This window comes from Sorex araneus, chromosome 1 (genome assembly GCF_027595985.1).
Source record: "Sorex araneus isolate mSorAra2 chromosome 1, mSorAra2.pri, whole genome shotgun sequence".
Classification (NCBI taxonomy): domain Eukaryota; kingdom Metazoa; phylum Chordata; class Mammalia; order Eulipotyphla; family Soricidae; genus Sorex; species Sorex araneus.
The window spans coordinates 450,049,342-450,063,735 of record NC_073302.1 but is presented as its reverse complement, the minus strand read 5'-3'; the positions used below and the strand labels follow the sequence as shown (position 1 = coordinate 450,063,735).

At 52.2% G+C, this 14,394-nt stretch overlaps 2 protein-coding genes across 2 annotated transcripts; both read right to left on the bottom strand.

Moving 5' to 3' along the window:
• Positions 1-1,013: 1,013 nt before the first annotated feature.
• Positions 1,014-6,988, bottom strand: LOC129403320 (GTPase IMAP family member 5-like). Its single transcript, XM_055130182.1, has 5 exons — positions 6,926-6,988; positions 4,044-4,205; positions 3,012-3,060; positions 2,830-2,897; positions 1,014-2,249 (listed from the first exon to the last, which is right to left on the bottom strand). Exons 1-5 carry the CDS (start codon positions 6,986-6,988, stop codon positions 1,326-1,328), a joined length of 1,266 nt encoding a protein of 421 aa, XP_054986157.1. The 3' UTR covers positions 1,014-1,325.
• A 2,839-nt stretch (positions 6,989-9,827) lies between these two features.
• On the bottom strand, positions 9,828-13,649 carry GIMAP1 (GTPase, IMAP family member 1). The gene is made up of 3 exons (XM_012935392.2): positions 13,548-13,649; positions 11,897-11,945; positions 9,828-11,011 (listed from the first exon to the last, which is right to left on the bottom strand). Exons 2-3 carry the CDS (start codon positions 11,937-11,939, stop codon positions 10,140-10,142), a joined length of 915 nt encoding a protein of 304 aa, XP_012790846.2. The 5' UTR covers positions 11,940-11,945; positions 13,548-13,649; the 3' UTR covers positions 9,828-10,139.
• Between the last annotated feature and the right edge of the window lie 745 nt (positions 13,650-14,394).

The window sequence follows — 14,394 nt, the reverse complement described above, 5'->3', positions numbered from 1 at the left end:
ATTTTCTAAATTCCTGACTTTCACACATCAGTTAAAGACTAGAGAAATTCTCCTCCACTGTAACATGCATTTGGGTTAACTCTCCAGCCTGTGGCCTCAGACCAACAGCAGAGGAGCAATGACTGACTACAGGATGGTTCAGGGTGAAGGATCCCCTTGTTAGTGCTCTGAAGCCCACCCAGGAGCCTGGAGAGGGGCACTTCTTGCCCTGGTGTGGCGTAACCCCGCTACGGCCCAGCCTGGCTCCCTCACCTTTGCTTGGACGATGCTTGTGTCTGGTTCCAGGACCTTCCTTGGAGGGAGGATGACATCACCCTTTGCCTCCGCACTTGACTGATGCCCCAGAGGGCTTCCAGGCTGGTCCACCCAGATGCCAAGAGTTCAACTTCCTTTGTGCATCCGACATTCCCTCCGAAGACCCAGCACAGAAAAGTCCCATGTCACAGGTGACTCGACAGAAACCCATTTCTCTATCACATTGTCAATCACCACACTGTGTGATTTGGCGCCCTGCAAGCCTCCAGCTGTGCCCTCCTCCCACCCCAGATCAATGGTTGCCGCTCGGGTCCTGCCTCTCTTTCCCCTCATGCCCCATTGCAGCTGTGTGATCATCCTAAAATACACCCCCTGCTTAAAATCTCCAGTGATGGCCTGTGGCCTAGGAGATGATCCTTGAACCTTAAGGAGACCCCTCGGTCCCTCCCTGCACCTCTCCCCCATGGGCCGGTTTCATCCCATCTTGGAATGTGGCCATGGCCGAAAGCACTGCCAGGCCTGGAGCACATCTGCAGACACACGCACCCCCTCTCGGAGACTCCGCTGGGCCTATGGGCATCCCTTTCCCACACACCCCATTTCTTTTTCTAAGTTTTAAATTTTATTTTATTTTTATAAAGTAGTTCAAAATGTTTTATTACATTTATTTATTTATTTTTTATTGAATCACCATGAGATACAGTTACAAAGCTTTCATGTTTGAGTTTCAGTCATAGAATAATCTAACACCCAACCCTCCACCAGTGCCCATCTTCCACCACCAATGTCTCCAGTATCCCCCCATCCTACCCCTCCCCAGGAGCCATTGTATTTCACCCAGGAGCCATTAAGCCCTTCTATAAGAGATTACTATCGTGTTGTTAAAGGTTGAGCCTTGTGTGATTATATATATATATATATATCTCTAAAAATATATTTCTCTCTAAGATTGGTTGTCTTCTACTTTAAACTCCATCAAATGTGGTACGCTACTCTTGTAATATGAGAGGTGTGAGATATGAGATGTCGCACTTGTGGCTGTGCGGTCGAGGAATAGGGTCAGGAAATGCTCAGTGTGTACGCGTGATACCGTAGTAAATTAAAATGGCCAGAAAGATCAAAATGCAGGTAATAAGAAGAGCAGAAATTCCAGAAGCCACCCAGTCCGAGTTCCTGCACAGCCTGGCCCTGTGGCAGCTCCCTGGGGCCGTGGCCACCGCCCGCCTCTGCTTCTCCAGCTCGCGCCGCACCAGGCCCAGGAAGCGTGCGCGCTGCTCCACGCACTCGGCCCCTGCGCTCCGCTGCTGCAGCAGCAGCTGCGCCTCCCGCGACAATTCGTTGCTCAGGAAGCCGCCCTGCAGCTCCCGCTCCAGACTCTCCACCTGGCCCATGAGCTCGGCCAGCTGCCGGCGCTGCTCTGCGCCCGTGGCCCGGTTGTTGAAGCCGCAGAACCTCCTCCCGCACTCCCGCAGGAGCCCGGGCAGCCCCGAGTCCCTCACGCTGGCCAGGTAGTCAGCCAGGGGCTCGCCCTGCAGGTCCTCCTTGTGGGTGAAGAGGACGATCACGTGTCTCATGGCCCCCAGCCCAAAGACCTCCTTCACCCTCCTGACGGCCTCGGCGTCGTGCGCGGTGAAGCGGCCCAGCTGAGTGACCAGCAGCAGCACGTGGGGCCCGGGGGCAGAGAGCAGGTAGCAGTCCCCGATGTTCTTGTATAGGTCTTGGGTGGGGGGCCCGGCGTCGAAGATGGGGGGCGTGTCCACCACCAGGATGCTCCTCCCTTCCCAAGTGCCCCTGGCCTCCTGGCACTGCCTGGTCACGCTCTGCCCCGCCACGTGGGACTCGAATTCTGGCCGGCAGAGGATGCTGTTCCCGGTGGCACTTTTCCCGCTGCCCGATTTGCCCACCAGGACGATCCTCAAGGAGGACGAAGCGTCAATGCCGGCACCTGCTCTGCTGCCTGAGGAAACAGTTTGCACCCGACTATGTCCGAGCTCCTTAAGTTTAGGTCACCGGCCCTAGTGGCCTTCCAGGTACAATACCCTGCTCCTGCCCCAGAGATGGACGGACAGGCACGTGTGATTTGTGAGCTGAGTTAGGAAGCTGGGGGTGCAGGAAGACCACAGAGCCAAGAGTGGAAGGGCCGCCCTGCAGGATGTCCGTGGGTCTCTGCTCGTTGGGGGGACGGGGAGCTGGATGCTTGGGATGGGAGGCGGAGGGTGAGGGCGGATGACCTGGCCGGGCTGGAGAAGACCAAGGCCGTCAGAAGCGCAGGTGGGAAGGACCCAGTTTGCAGCCGGAGGAGAGCAAGTCTACCAGAAGGCCAGTGCAGAGGCTGACCCCAGCCCAGCACAGAGTCTGCCCTCACGGGTCTCTGAGGCTCCTCTGAGGCAGGGCCTCAGCCCGTTCAGGCTCTCACAGCCAGCCGGTGCTGGTTCTTTGTTCTTCGCGACTGTGGGTGCTTAGCATGAGAGACGGCTACTAAATGCCCAGGGAAATGCACCCTCTTTACAGCTGACACGGGAAAGAAGTTTCGTTTGCACAACTGGGCTCCATCCAAATCCTCGGGCCTCTTACCTCATTCCCACATTGCCCAGCTATGGTGAGAGCGACCATGAGGAGGGAGGGGCCCTGCTTCCTTCTTCCTGTTAGGATAACTGGGTTCTGTCACTGGGCTTGAGGTGAGAAAAATGTAGAGGAAATACTGGGTTTCCCTGGGGCCCCACCCTGGAGCTCCTGAGAGTCAGAGGCTTTCTTACCTTCACTCATGCTTCCGTATTTGCTGCCAGGAACCGCTTCCATTCTCTTCTGGAATAAAAACAGAAGGAAAGAAACAAAAAGCGTTCATCCAGGGGTATGGAGGGCCTGAGGCCACCTCTTGTCACACACCCAAGACCTGTTTAAAGGTCTTGGAGTTTAAAGAGAAGTCTGCCTAGACAAGTGGATTTTCTAGGTATTGGGCATAAGGGCAAAAGTGCTCAGATTGTACTTTTGAGCTAACGGCTATAAATGACTTTCTGCAAGCTGGGTGATGCCAGGTGACTACTAACAGGATTGATCATTGTTTTTTATTTCCCTCATCATTTTACAGGAAAGAGGAAAATACTTTGCAACAAATCAGTTGATAACATTCTCCAATTTAATTTTATTTATTTAATGATATACAGATATCATTCAGTTAAATTCTGCAGTTGGACTTTGACTCTTTTGTCTCAAAGATCATGCAGGTCTGTAGGTAGTGATAGGCATTTTGAAGTGGAGAGATGCGGAGTGAAGAAGGATAAGGACCCACTATTTGCAACGAACAGGCATTTTCTGTCATTTTTGGCTTTGGTATTGGGCATAAGGGCTATATGCGGAGACCCAACCTTTCCGCTCTGATGCCCTGAGACTCCATTTCCCCCTCCAGGGGCGGGGTGCAAGTCAGGACTGGGGGGACAGGGAAGTTCGGGGTAAGTGGAGGAGACCCCAACCCTCCAGGGACACCATCAGGGACCCTCTGGGTTCTCAGCCTCGCTCCAGGCAGCTCCTGCGGATCACAGGGGCTAAGAGGTGGGGGGGGGGGGGCTTGCCAGAAGGGAAGGCCGGGGCGCAGAGACTCCAGAAGGCGACCTACGTACGGGGTGCAGGAAGGAGTCTTGGGGGCTTTCAGCCTGTCTAAGAACCGTCTAAGTCCCCAAGAACCGTCTCTGGTCCAGAAGCTCAAGGTCGTTGCCAGAGCCTGAACCCTTGAGACCCCACCGGGCGCTCTCGGGACCACGCGATGCTGGAGGGGCGGGGAGCTCGCAGACCTTACCGGGCGCGGCGCTGGGACTCCGGCTCCGGCTCCGGGGCTGCGCGGCGGGACAGAGGGACGCTCCGGGGTTTGGGGCGTCCGGGCGGCGGAGGCCGTCGGGGGTCGTTGGGGGCCGCGGGGGGCCGCGCGCAGGCTTTGAAACAGGAACCCCGAGCAGCTGCAGGAAGGATCAAGGGGTCCCCAGCGCGCACGAGAACCCCGGCGGGGAGGCGGGGAACAGCCGCCAGCAGGTCCCGGGACCGCGCTTCTGGGGCGGAACCTGAGCCCGAACTTCCTGCCGAGCCTGGGGCGCCGCTGCCACCCCCCTCCCCTCAGCGCTGTTCGATGACGTGTTAAACTAAACTGATTTTGGGGAAAGGCCCTGAAGGCAGTGACGGAGCCCCCCGACCTCCAGGCTCAGAAACGCCCCCGAGACACAGGAAAGGTCTGCGGGACCCCTGCAGCCTCCCCAGGCTCCGCGTCTACAATGTTCTTGCTCCCAGCTCTGAGCCCCGGGGGCCCCTTCCTGCTGGGGGACCCGCCCCAGAGGGACGCAGGCCTGGACAATGTGTCCCTGGGAGCAAGGATGGGACATCCGCTGTTTGTCACCATTGGATCACAGGGGCTAAGAGGTGGGGGGGCCTCCAAGACAGAGCAGGAACCTTGCACCACTCCTTTGCTGAAAACGAAACAAAAAAATCTCCCAACTGAAAACAAACGGCTTCTCGGCAAAGTGGGATGGAGAACACGGGGAGGCCTTGGCGGGTCCTGGACGGAACAGTCGCAGGTCCTGAAATAAGGCAGCTTTCAAGCGCTAAAGTGCAGATAAAGATGGAGAAGTAGGGGTCGGGCAGGGGTCTTGTCAACATTGTTTTCCTGTCATGAAGAAGTATGATTTTTTTCCTACTGGTTTCTAGTCATCCTTATACTCTTTAATTCTACACGATTTTCCGATTTATTCATAATTCCTGTGAATGGAGTCGGTTGGGGCAGGGGAGGGGAGTGGGGAGGAAACAGAGTGCCATGGGCTGATGAGGTTGGTCTTCTGTTGGTCAGACTGACCCACTCCTGGGCTCTCCCAGAAAACCCCACGCACCTCTCAAGAGCTTGACTGGCTGAGCCCCCAAAGAACTTAGAAACAAGCACCCATTGCTCACTGACCTTCCCGATGCAGCAAACCTAGAGGGGCTTCTTTTCACGAGCATCCTGAAATTCCTCCTTCTTCCTCAGAAGGTGTCTGAAAGCCTGTGTCTATGTACGCACATGGATATGTACTATGTATTATGTCTATGAATTTATATTCTATCTAAACAAAGCGGCATGTTGTTCAGGCTGGAAGACTGCCATTTGCCAGAACGAGATGAGCGTGGAGGTCACGCTAAGTTGAATGAGGCTGACACGGAAAGACAAACACTGCGTGATCTTAGTTACATGTGAAATCTAACAAACTGAGCAGAGAGAAGCAATTTGGAAGGTGGGTCACAGGGGCTCAGATGCGAGTGTGCAAGATGTTGTCTGAGGACACAGACTTGCAGTTGTAAGGACGGTGCAGTGGAGAGCTCGAACACACAGCACGGGGTGATTGTGCCTAAAACTGCACTGAACACCGGGAATTACCTCTGAGCGTGGGTTCCAGAAACTGTCACCTCACTCACAAATGTAACTCTGAGGTCAGCTGTTAAGTAGTTTCACCATAGTGATAATTCATCATGTATGTGTCCATCAAATTTTCATGCTTTGCATCTTAATCATATGTTTGATTAAAAATGTCAAATAGGCAAAGTCTTGGGAGGAGAAGAGCTCAGAGTGGCTCGAGTCCAGGAGAAAGCCCTGAAGTGTTCAGGGCTTGATTGTGTGGTGGGAGTGAAAGGAATTGGATGTGCTATTTTTCAAGAAGAAAACAGAGTGTTAGTGTGCAGGGCGGTCGTGCAGAGCAGCGTACCCAGAGCTGTCTGTTTGGGTGGTGTCTAATTGTTCAGTGACTTCTGCCTTTTACCCAGCCAGTTTGGTCATTGCTGGGTGGACGGGAAGAGCACGAAGACCGACTCCATGCCTTGGTGCTCCTGTTGACCTGGCCCGTTTCTGCTCCTGATTTCTGGGTGAATTAGAGGAGTCCTGCCAGGTGAAATGGTCCCGGCTGCTTTGCAGGCTGGCAGCTTGTCCAGCTGTTCCTGCAGAATCTGGGGGTAGTACTGGTTCCTACTGGTTTCTAGTCATCCTATACTCTTTAATTCTACACGATTTTCAGATTTATTCATAATTTCTGTGAATGGAGTTAGTTGGGGCAGGGGAGAGGAGTGGGGAGGAAACACAGCACTGTGGGCTGATGAGGTTGGTCTTCTGTTGGTCAGACTGACCCGCTCCTGGGCTCTCCCAGAAACCCCACGTGGTGCATCTTGGAAGTCTAAGAAGACTCCCCCTTATCTCAGCATCACCAGTGACCCCTGTGAGCCCCAGGTGAGGATCCCAGGTGCATTTTGTCAAGGTTAATGTATCTGGTTTCTCTGAAGTGTGTTCTAACGGGGCTGGTTTCCTATTGCACCAGGCAGCACAGACCCAGGAAGCTGTATGTTGGTTACAGGCTTGCTGAGGTATCCCTCTCCGCACCCCCCACCAGCCTTCTGATAGATGGGAATGAATTCTAAGAAGGAACCTGGAAGTCTGAGATCCTTTGCCACTGGCTGAAGGTGTCCACATTATGCAGGCCCTGCTGAAAGTTGGGAAGCTCTAATTTAAATAGAAAAAAATAAAAACAGGTACATTATACCAAACAGTGCAGCCTGGAACACTATTTCCTTCCAGATCGAACTATCACTGACATTTGACTTCAGGGTTCTCAGAGTCCCCAGCAGGCAAGTCTGTGGGATTGGACCAGGTATCTCAGGGTGCGCATGGTACCTGGACATAGCCCAGACCAAAGTTTCCAGTTCCTCCCGTGCTGAACCCCTTGGGACTTAACATAATTGGGAGATTCTGTTGAATGTCTCCTCAGCGCAGCCCCACCCTGCTGTCTAGGGTCTATGTCAAGATCAGAACCGCTTGACCTGGGATCCTGAGGTTCTTGGCCTGGGATGTTCCTACCTGCTGAGACCCTCAGACAGGACCCCATAGCTGCTGATTTGCATCTTCAGAAAACATCAAATACAGCACTGGGCAAGGAAAGAAAGGGTGTGCATACCTGGTTCATCTGCAGAGAGGGTGAATGAGGTTTATTTGCACAGCAGGTAGGAGATACAGAGCAGTGAAGACAAAGGAAAGACTATGACCAACGTTGTTTTCTATGAAAATCCACAGTTTTTGCTGCCGTTAGACTCAACAACACATATTAATAATTTGACAGTTTCAGCCAGAGAATAAATTAGTTTTTTGAATGGAAAGGCACAGCCCTGGGCATGGAGAGACAGAAGGATCTCAGAGCTCAGCTAGAACAGTTCTCCATCTTCTTCTTTCCACAAACACCCTCCAATTTTACTGTTAAGGAGACTGAGGCCAAATAGGTGCCACTGGGAAAACCAGCTTATTTCACAGAGTCAAACGTCGACATTGAGCATGCCTGCATTGAGAAAACTTATTTCAGGAGCTTCTAACCTAGAGATGGAATATAGAGTAGAACATTAAAACTGAAAATACACAGTCAGACAAACCTAAAGTAAAGAAAGCGTGTGGCCAACTATGCCTCTCTCTGTGTTAGGCCAAGGGGCTTTCAGGAGGCAGGAGCGTCCTGGAGTGAGAGGTCAGAGCATCCTCAGAAAACTTTCACTTCAGACTAATTGATGGAATGTCAACTTGATTTTATTGCATGTGGGTGGATTCCCAATCTTATTAATTGTGGAATCCTGGGTAACAAAATCTAGAAAGGAAACCTCATGCCAAACCATCAAGCATCAGTGAATCAGAGCAACGAGAGTTCATGAAGCATACTAAGATGATCTGACTTATCAAAACCTAGGAGGGAACTTGGGGGAATCCTGATTCTTAATGTTTTTTTAACATAGAGAAACAGCGTCTGGAAAACCACACTGCAGGTGGTATTATATGGTGTGAGTTATGCATTAGGATTTTCTTTTTCTGATTTCTGCCCTTTCATTCAGATTCAATTGATTCCAGTTTTTTCTCTTATTTTCCCTCATGAGTCTAGCCAAGTGTTCATCTATCTTTTTTATTCTTTTGAAACCATCTTCTGGTTTCATTGACTTCTTTGTAAGTTTTCTTGGTTTCTCTACCATTTATTTCTGCTCTGGTTTTAATTTCTTCCTCTATTAACTTTGGAATTCACTGTTCACCCTTCTCTAGATGTTTAAAATGTGTGCTTCAGATTTTTATTTGAGCTTTTTGTTTCTTTCTGAATCAAGGCCTGTCACTTGTATCACTTGTCTTCCCATTGATCTTCGGTTTTCTTGAGTGGGTGCCAGTAACATCTCCATTTGTCCCTGTCGTGTACTTGTGTAGCCCAATGATATCTGCTCACTCCAGGAACAAGAAGAGCCCCAAACCGTTCATTCACCATTTTAATGAAGAAGTCTGACCATCTCATTGGTGGGTGGCCACGCTGTCTTTTGACATCCCATGGAATCCAATTGGTAACAGCTCTAGTTCAGCTCTAGTCTCTGAATTGCATTACATCTCCAGCCCATCTTATTTTTGATGTCTCGGCAAATGAGACAGTGTCCCTGACTCTTGACTGTTGATGGAAGTCTGACTCCAGATTTCTTCTTTCACTTGAGTGAAGGTGATACTCCAAGCATAGCTCTTTTTAGTCCTCTTTGGGATACCCGAATAGCGTTCTCATCCTGTTTGCATAGGGCCCAGGTTCTGAGGCGTACGTTAGCGCAGGAAGAACGGTGGAATCGAAAAGATGTGCCCAGACTCAGAGGTTCTTTGTCCTCATAACCACTTCTTCGACGCTCTTGAAGGCATTCCACGCTGCTCTCTTCTTCCTGCACAGTTTTGGTGCCAAGTCATTCCTCATGTTGAGTTCTCTACCCAGGTACACATAGCTGCTGCATTTGAAATGTTCATTCCATTGAGAGCAAACGGAGCATCAGGGACTAGTTCGTTTTTCATGAGCATCATTTTGTTGAGGTTCAGCTGCAGTCCGACCTTTCCACACTCACGGTCAAAGTCAGCCAGCATTTGTGCCGCTTGGCTAATGTTTGGTGTTATTAGAATGATATCAGCGAAGCGGAGGTGGTGTAGTTGCCGACCATCTATCTTCACTCCCATTCCTTCCCATTCCAGTCGTCGAATGACATTCTCAAGGGTAGCACTGAAGAGTTTCGGTGAATTGGTATCACCCAGCTGAACCCCTCTCTTTACGTCAATGATCACTTCCTTGTAGAGTGGTGAGATCCTGGTGGTGAATCCACAATACAGCTCATGGACGATCTTGATGTACTGAGTTTGAATGCCCTGTTTGGCTAGGGCTTCGATGACCGCTTCAGTCTCAACAAAATTGTAGGCCTTCTTTAAGTCTATGAGTGTTAGACAGAGTGGCATCTTAAACTCTCGCGAAACTTCAATGAGTTGTGTCACTGTGTGGATATGGTCGATTGTGCTGAATCCTTTTCAGAATCAAAGGGATCCAAACTGGAAAAGAGGTCAAATTGTCACCATTTACGGATGACATGATAACATACATAGAAGGACCCAAGGAGCTCACTAAAAAAAAACTCTTAGAAACAATAAACCAATACAACAAATTAAAGGCTGCAATGCCAATACAAAAACATTTATAATCTTTATATGCAAATACAAAACTAGTGGAGGTGTAGACAAAGACTACACCATTCCAAACAGTGTCCGAAATCATTAACAATAAAAGGAACCAACGTTTGTTTTCCAATGAATCTACGCAACAAAAGATGTGAAAGACCCTTACTATAAAATCATAAGCCATTTAATATTTCTCCCAGAGAAGAGAGATGCATCAGTATTAAGACATTTCAAGGGTGTTTTAATGTTGGACAGATTTATTGTACCAAGTGCATATCTATAGTCAGAAGTGACACCTCTGGTCAGAATGTTGCTCTCTGTCGTGGCAGACACTCTCTGATCTGTTTTCTGCTCCGGGTCACGGTTCCTCCCTGGCCGGTTCCTGCGCTGTGCATCTGCTCTAAGAGTCCCTGAGGTGCTCCCGAGCGCCCCGGTACCCCTGCAGCAGGTAGAACAGGAGGACGCCCCCCAGCAGCAGGGCCAGGCCCACCCACGGGCGGTTGGCAGGCGCCCGGCTCCAGGCCCACAGCCCTGCCAGCAGCCCGCGTCGCCGTCGGGGCTGGTGCATGCGCGCGGCCAGGCTCGCGGCCACCCTGCGCAGCTGGTCCTGGGCGCTGCCCAAGCCCGGGGTCTGCGCCAGCTGGAAGGGCCCGCCGGTGTAGGGGCCGCCGCCCTGGGCCCTGAGCAGCTGCTCCACCTGCGCCATCAGCTCGGCCACCTGCGCCTCCCGCTGGCCGCCCGTGGCCCGGTTGTTGAAGGCGCACACGCGGTGCCCGCACTCGGCCACCAGCTCGCGCAGCGCGCGGTTGTCGCCGTCGCGCACGTACTCCCGCAGGGACCCCCCGGCTAGGTCCTCCCCGCGCGTGAAGACCATGATGGTGCGCGCCAGCACGGCGTCCCCGAAAGCGTCCTTCACGGCGCTCACGGCCAGCTGGTCCCCGGGGGTGAAGCGGCCCAGCTGGGTCACCAGCAGCAGGACGTGGGGCCCCGGCGCCGAGAGCAGGACGCAACGGCCCCGCTCCCACCACCGCGGGTCCGAGTCGGGGATGTCGGAACTGAACAGGTCCGGCGTGTCCAGGACCTCCACGTGCCACCGGCCCCACCTGCACGTCCCCACGGCGCAGGTCGTGGTCACGGGCGTGGCGCTGAGCCGGGACGGGAAGCAGTCCCGGCCCAGGATGCTGTTCCCCGTGGCGCTCTTCCCGGTGCCAGATTTCCCCACCAGGAGGAGCCTCAGTCTGGGCTCCTGCAGGAGCTGCGCGGCCTCGGGATCTAGGGGACAGACAAACTATTAGTTCCCAGCCCCCGTTCCGCGCCAAGCTGCTCCTCGGGAGCCTTTGAACCCCGAGTCCCCGGGCCTGTGCCTTTCCCTTTCACGCTGAACTTCCTTGGGGTCACTTTGGGCTCCTGTGTCATCACTTTCTTCCAAGCTTTGCCTTCTTCACAGGCACCTGTAAATGCTGGAGAACCTTTGCCAGTCCAGAACATTCCCCTTCTGACAATACTTGCAGAGCTGCTCTAAACCGGACATCTGTGGCCTCTGCGATTGGTCTCCCAGGAGACTCCCCATGCCCTAGGTGGAGGGACCATGGCTCTGGGGTCCCAGACACCCCAATTTCAATCACAGCCGCTGTCCCCATGGGCAGCCCCAGGCTGTTCTCTGGTGACTGCGTGGTCCTTGCACTGCAGCCCTCTGAGCCTCCGGCTCAACCTTGGGAAGTTCTCTAAGAGTTAAGTCTCTTCTAGAAAAATGGGTTTGTTGTTTTGAATTGGAGGAGAGATTCTGGTGAGATCAGCTCTGCCCCCAGCCCCTCACCCAGCCTCCGCCCCTCAAACCCTCTGCCTATCCGGATGCTGAAGTGACCCTCCACCTCTGTTCTCCGTCTCCTGCTGCCCCCCAAATCGTGTCTCTCCAGGCCTGTACTTTATCCAAACTAGCTGGATTTTTTTATCTGCATTTTGCATTTTTGGGGGCGCACAGGCTAGCCCAGGATCACAGACCCTCACAGCTGGGCAGGTTGGGGTGCAGCTGAAGTGAACCCTAAGGGCTCCTGCTGGTTCCCCTGTGGGTGTGTCTCTGTTGGGTCCTGAGTTGCCCTTCCCGCTGCTCCCAGGGCTCACCCCGGGGTAAGTATATGTGCAGGGACATGTGCTCACCATAGACACTTTCTTCATCCCTTGCCATCCTCCGTCCTCCCATGCCCACCTGCAAGAGTCCAAATCCAGTGTTAGTTCATTCATTCATTCATTCATTCCATTCATTCATGCATGCCTGTATTTCTATGAGAGCATAATCACCTGCACTGTGCCAGGCAAAGTCCGTAAAAAGAGTTACATTGCCTGAAAAAAGAAGTCCCTGGGCCACATCCTCTGAAGATCTAAATTTAGGGATGAACATTGGACTCTGTCATATGCTGTAGTGACAGTTTTACCTCCATGCCAGCGGTTCGTGTTTCTGCACCTGGTCCCCTGCCATCTTCCTAAGATCGGACCTGAGAGTTATTTTGTTGGTCATTCTGTGATAGTTGCTTTTTGTTCTTAGAAATCTACAAACTCCAGTGACTGAGTTGAAAGAAACGCACGCCCAGGAGCTTTAGAGAAGAGAAAACTTTAGCTGAAGCCAGTGATTCCTGCCACAGTGGGAGGAGGCTGTGGGCACCAGGGACCACGGGCCTCGAGGGGAGTCACAGGCAATCCCCACGTGCTCTGGGAGGGTGTGTGCGAATATTTTAAAATATCTTTTAAGAGGGGAGGGAAGCTGCAGGTGCAATACCTTACTCCTCTTATGTGTAGATAAGAAGAAAAGAATCTTCACTGTATCACTGTCATCACTGTCATCCCGTTGTTTGCCAATTTACTCAAGCGGGCACCAGTAATGTCTCTATTCCTCACAGCTCTGAGATTTTACCTGCCTCTCCTTACTCGTCTTTCCCAATGATTGGAGGCTCTTTCATGGTCAGGGGAATGAGAGCTATTGTTACTGTTTTTGGCATATTGAATACGGCATGGGTAGCTTGCCAGGCTCTGCCCATAAGGAACCTTATATTCGGAATATTCAGAACTCGAAATTCATGGTACCCAGTGCCTCCAAATATTGCCCCTTTCCAGAGTTATTCGACTGCCTCCTTTTAAAGTACACACTTTGGGAACCATTGTCAGAGATTCGGATTCATTTCTGATAAAAACCAGTTCACAAAGCAGTCAACTGGAAGCCAGTTGAACCCTTCCTTGCAGGGGAGGAAATCGAGAGTCCCTGCCAGCAGGGTGAGTGGTGACGCTGGGGTTGGGGAGCCGCCACGTAAGGCGAAGGGGGTGCTGAACAAGTTCTGACCTCAGATGTCCCTTGAGATGTCCCTGCAGTGTCCAGGGAGGACAGGGAGAAGCTGGGGTGGGGGGTACATTCGTCCTCATCCCAATGGCCACATTTCAGCTAGGACCAGCTATGGGTCCAGAGGAGCATCTTGCCTTCACTGACTCTGCAGCTTGACAGTGTTTCCTGCCTCTCACAGTCTAACCTGTCCCCAGATGTGGTTCTAGCACACATTTCTCTTACAGTGCTCAGGAGTGTAAATGAGGCAGGCTTTGCTCCTAAGCAAGAGCTGTGTCGCCCAGGCTGGAGAGACGCGCTTTCCATTCCTCTAAGCTAGATCAGCTGGGAGCTGGAGCCGGGTTCAGACTCTGGGAGCCTGGCCTGGGTTGCTGGGCTGTTACTGTGCGGTGCCTGGTGATTGCAGGTGCTCTGGCACAAACACTCCGGGACCTCTTTCCCTCTGGCTGCTAGCAGAGCCCTCTCCCCTCTTTGACTCACCTTCCCGGGACAGGCACTGAGGCTGCTTGGAGAAGTCCCTGACCCGCTGCTTTGTCCTGGGCAGTGAGAAGAGCAGGCTGGTGCCTCCCAGCAGAGAGGAAGTCTCTGTGCTCTCAAACCACAGGGCTCAGGAAGCCGGGGGGGGGGGGGGGGGGGGGGGGAGGGGGAGGACTTAAAGAGACACACACTCTACACTGAGTTGTGGTTTTCAGGGTTTCACTACAAATCTCCCCTCCTGCTGTGCCTTAGGAGATATGTGGGCCAGCGTGTCCCCTGATAGCAAATATCTTGCTGTGGCATGTGGCTGACCGGGTTTGATCTACAGTATTCTGTATGATATTCTAAGAACCACCAGGAGTAATTCCTGAGTGCTGAGCAAGGAGTAAGCCCTGAGCATCGCTAGGTGTGGCCCACAAACCGAACAAAACAAAAATGTCTTGCTGTACCTGAGGAAGAGAAGGGGATTGTTCATCCCTGAGACCTGACCCTGTTCTAGAATTACTGATGTAATTTTCCATTATCCTGCTTGATATAGGGATTTTCTCACCCCACCCCTATAAAAAATGGTCCAGAGACACTTTGGTCTATTCCTAAGAATATGATTCAGTTGTCAACAGCCGCCCATTGATTGGACATGCCTATGGTCATGCTACCCTGGGGCAATGCTACCCTGACTCTAGCCTGTCAGAAGGTTCTGGAAGCAGAGAGCCATCATTCTCTGAGAAAGGAAGTCATCTAGCTGGGGGAGGATGTTAGAGCTGGTGGCATGTTGGGTGTGAATACTTCACCCAGTCTCAGGTTGTCCTCAATACAGACCTGGTTTTGCTGAATTTACCATGAATTTTAA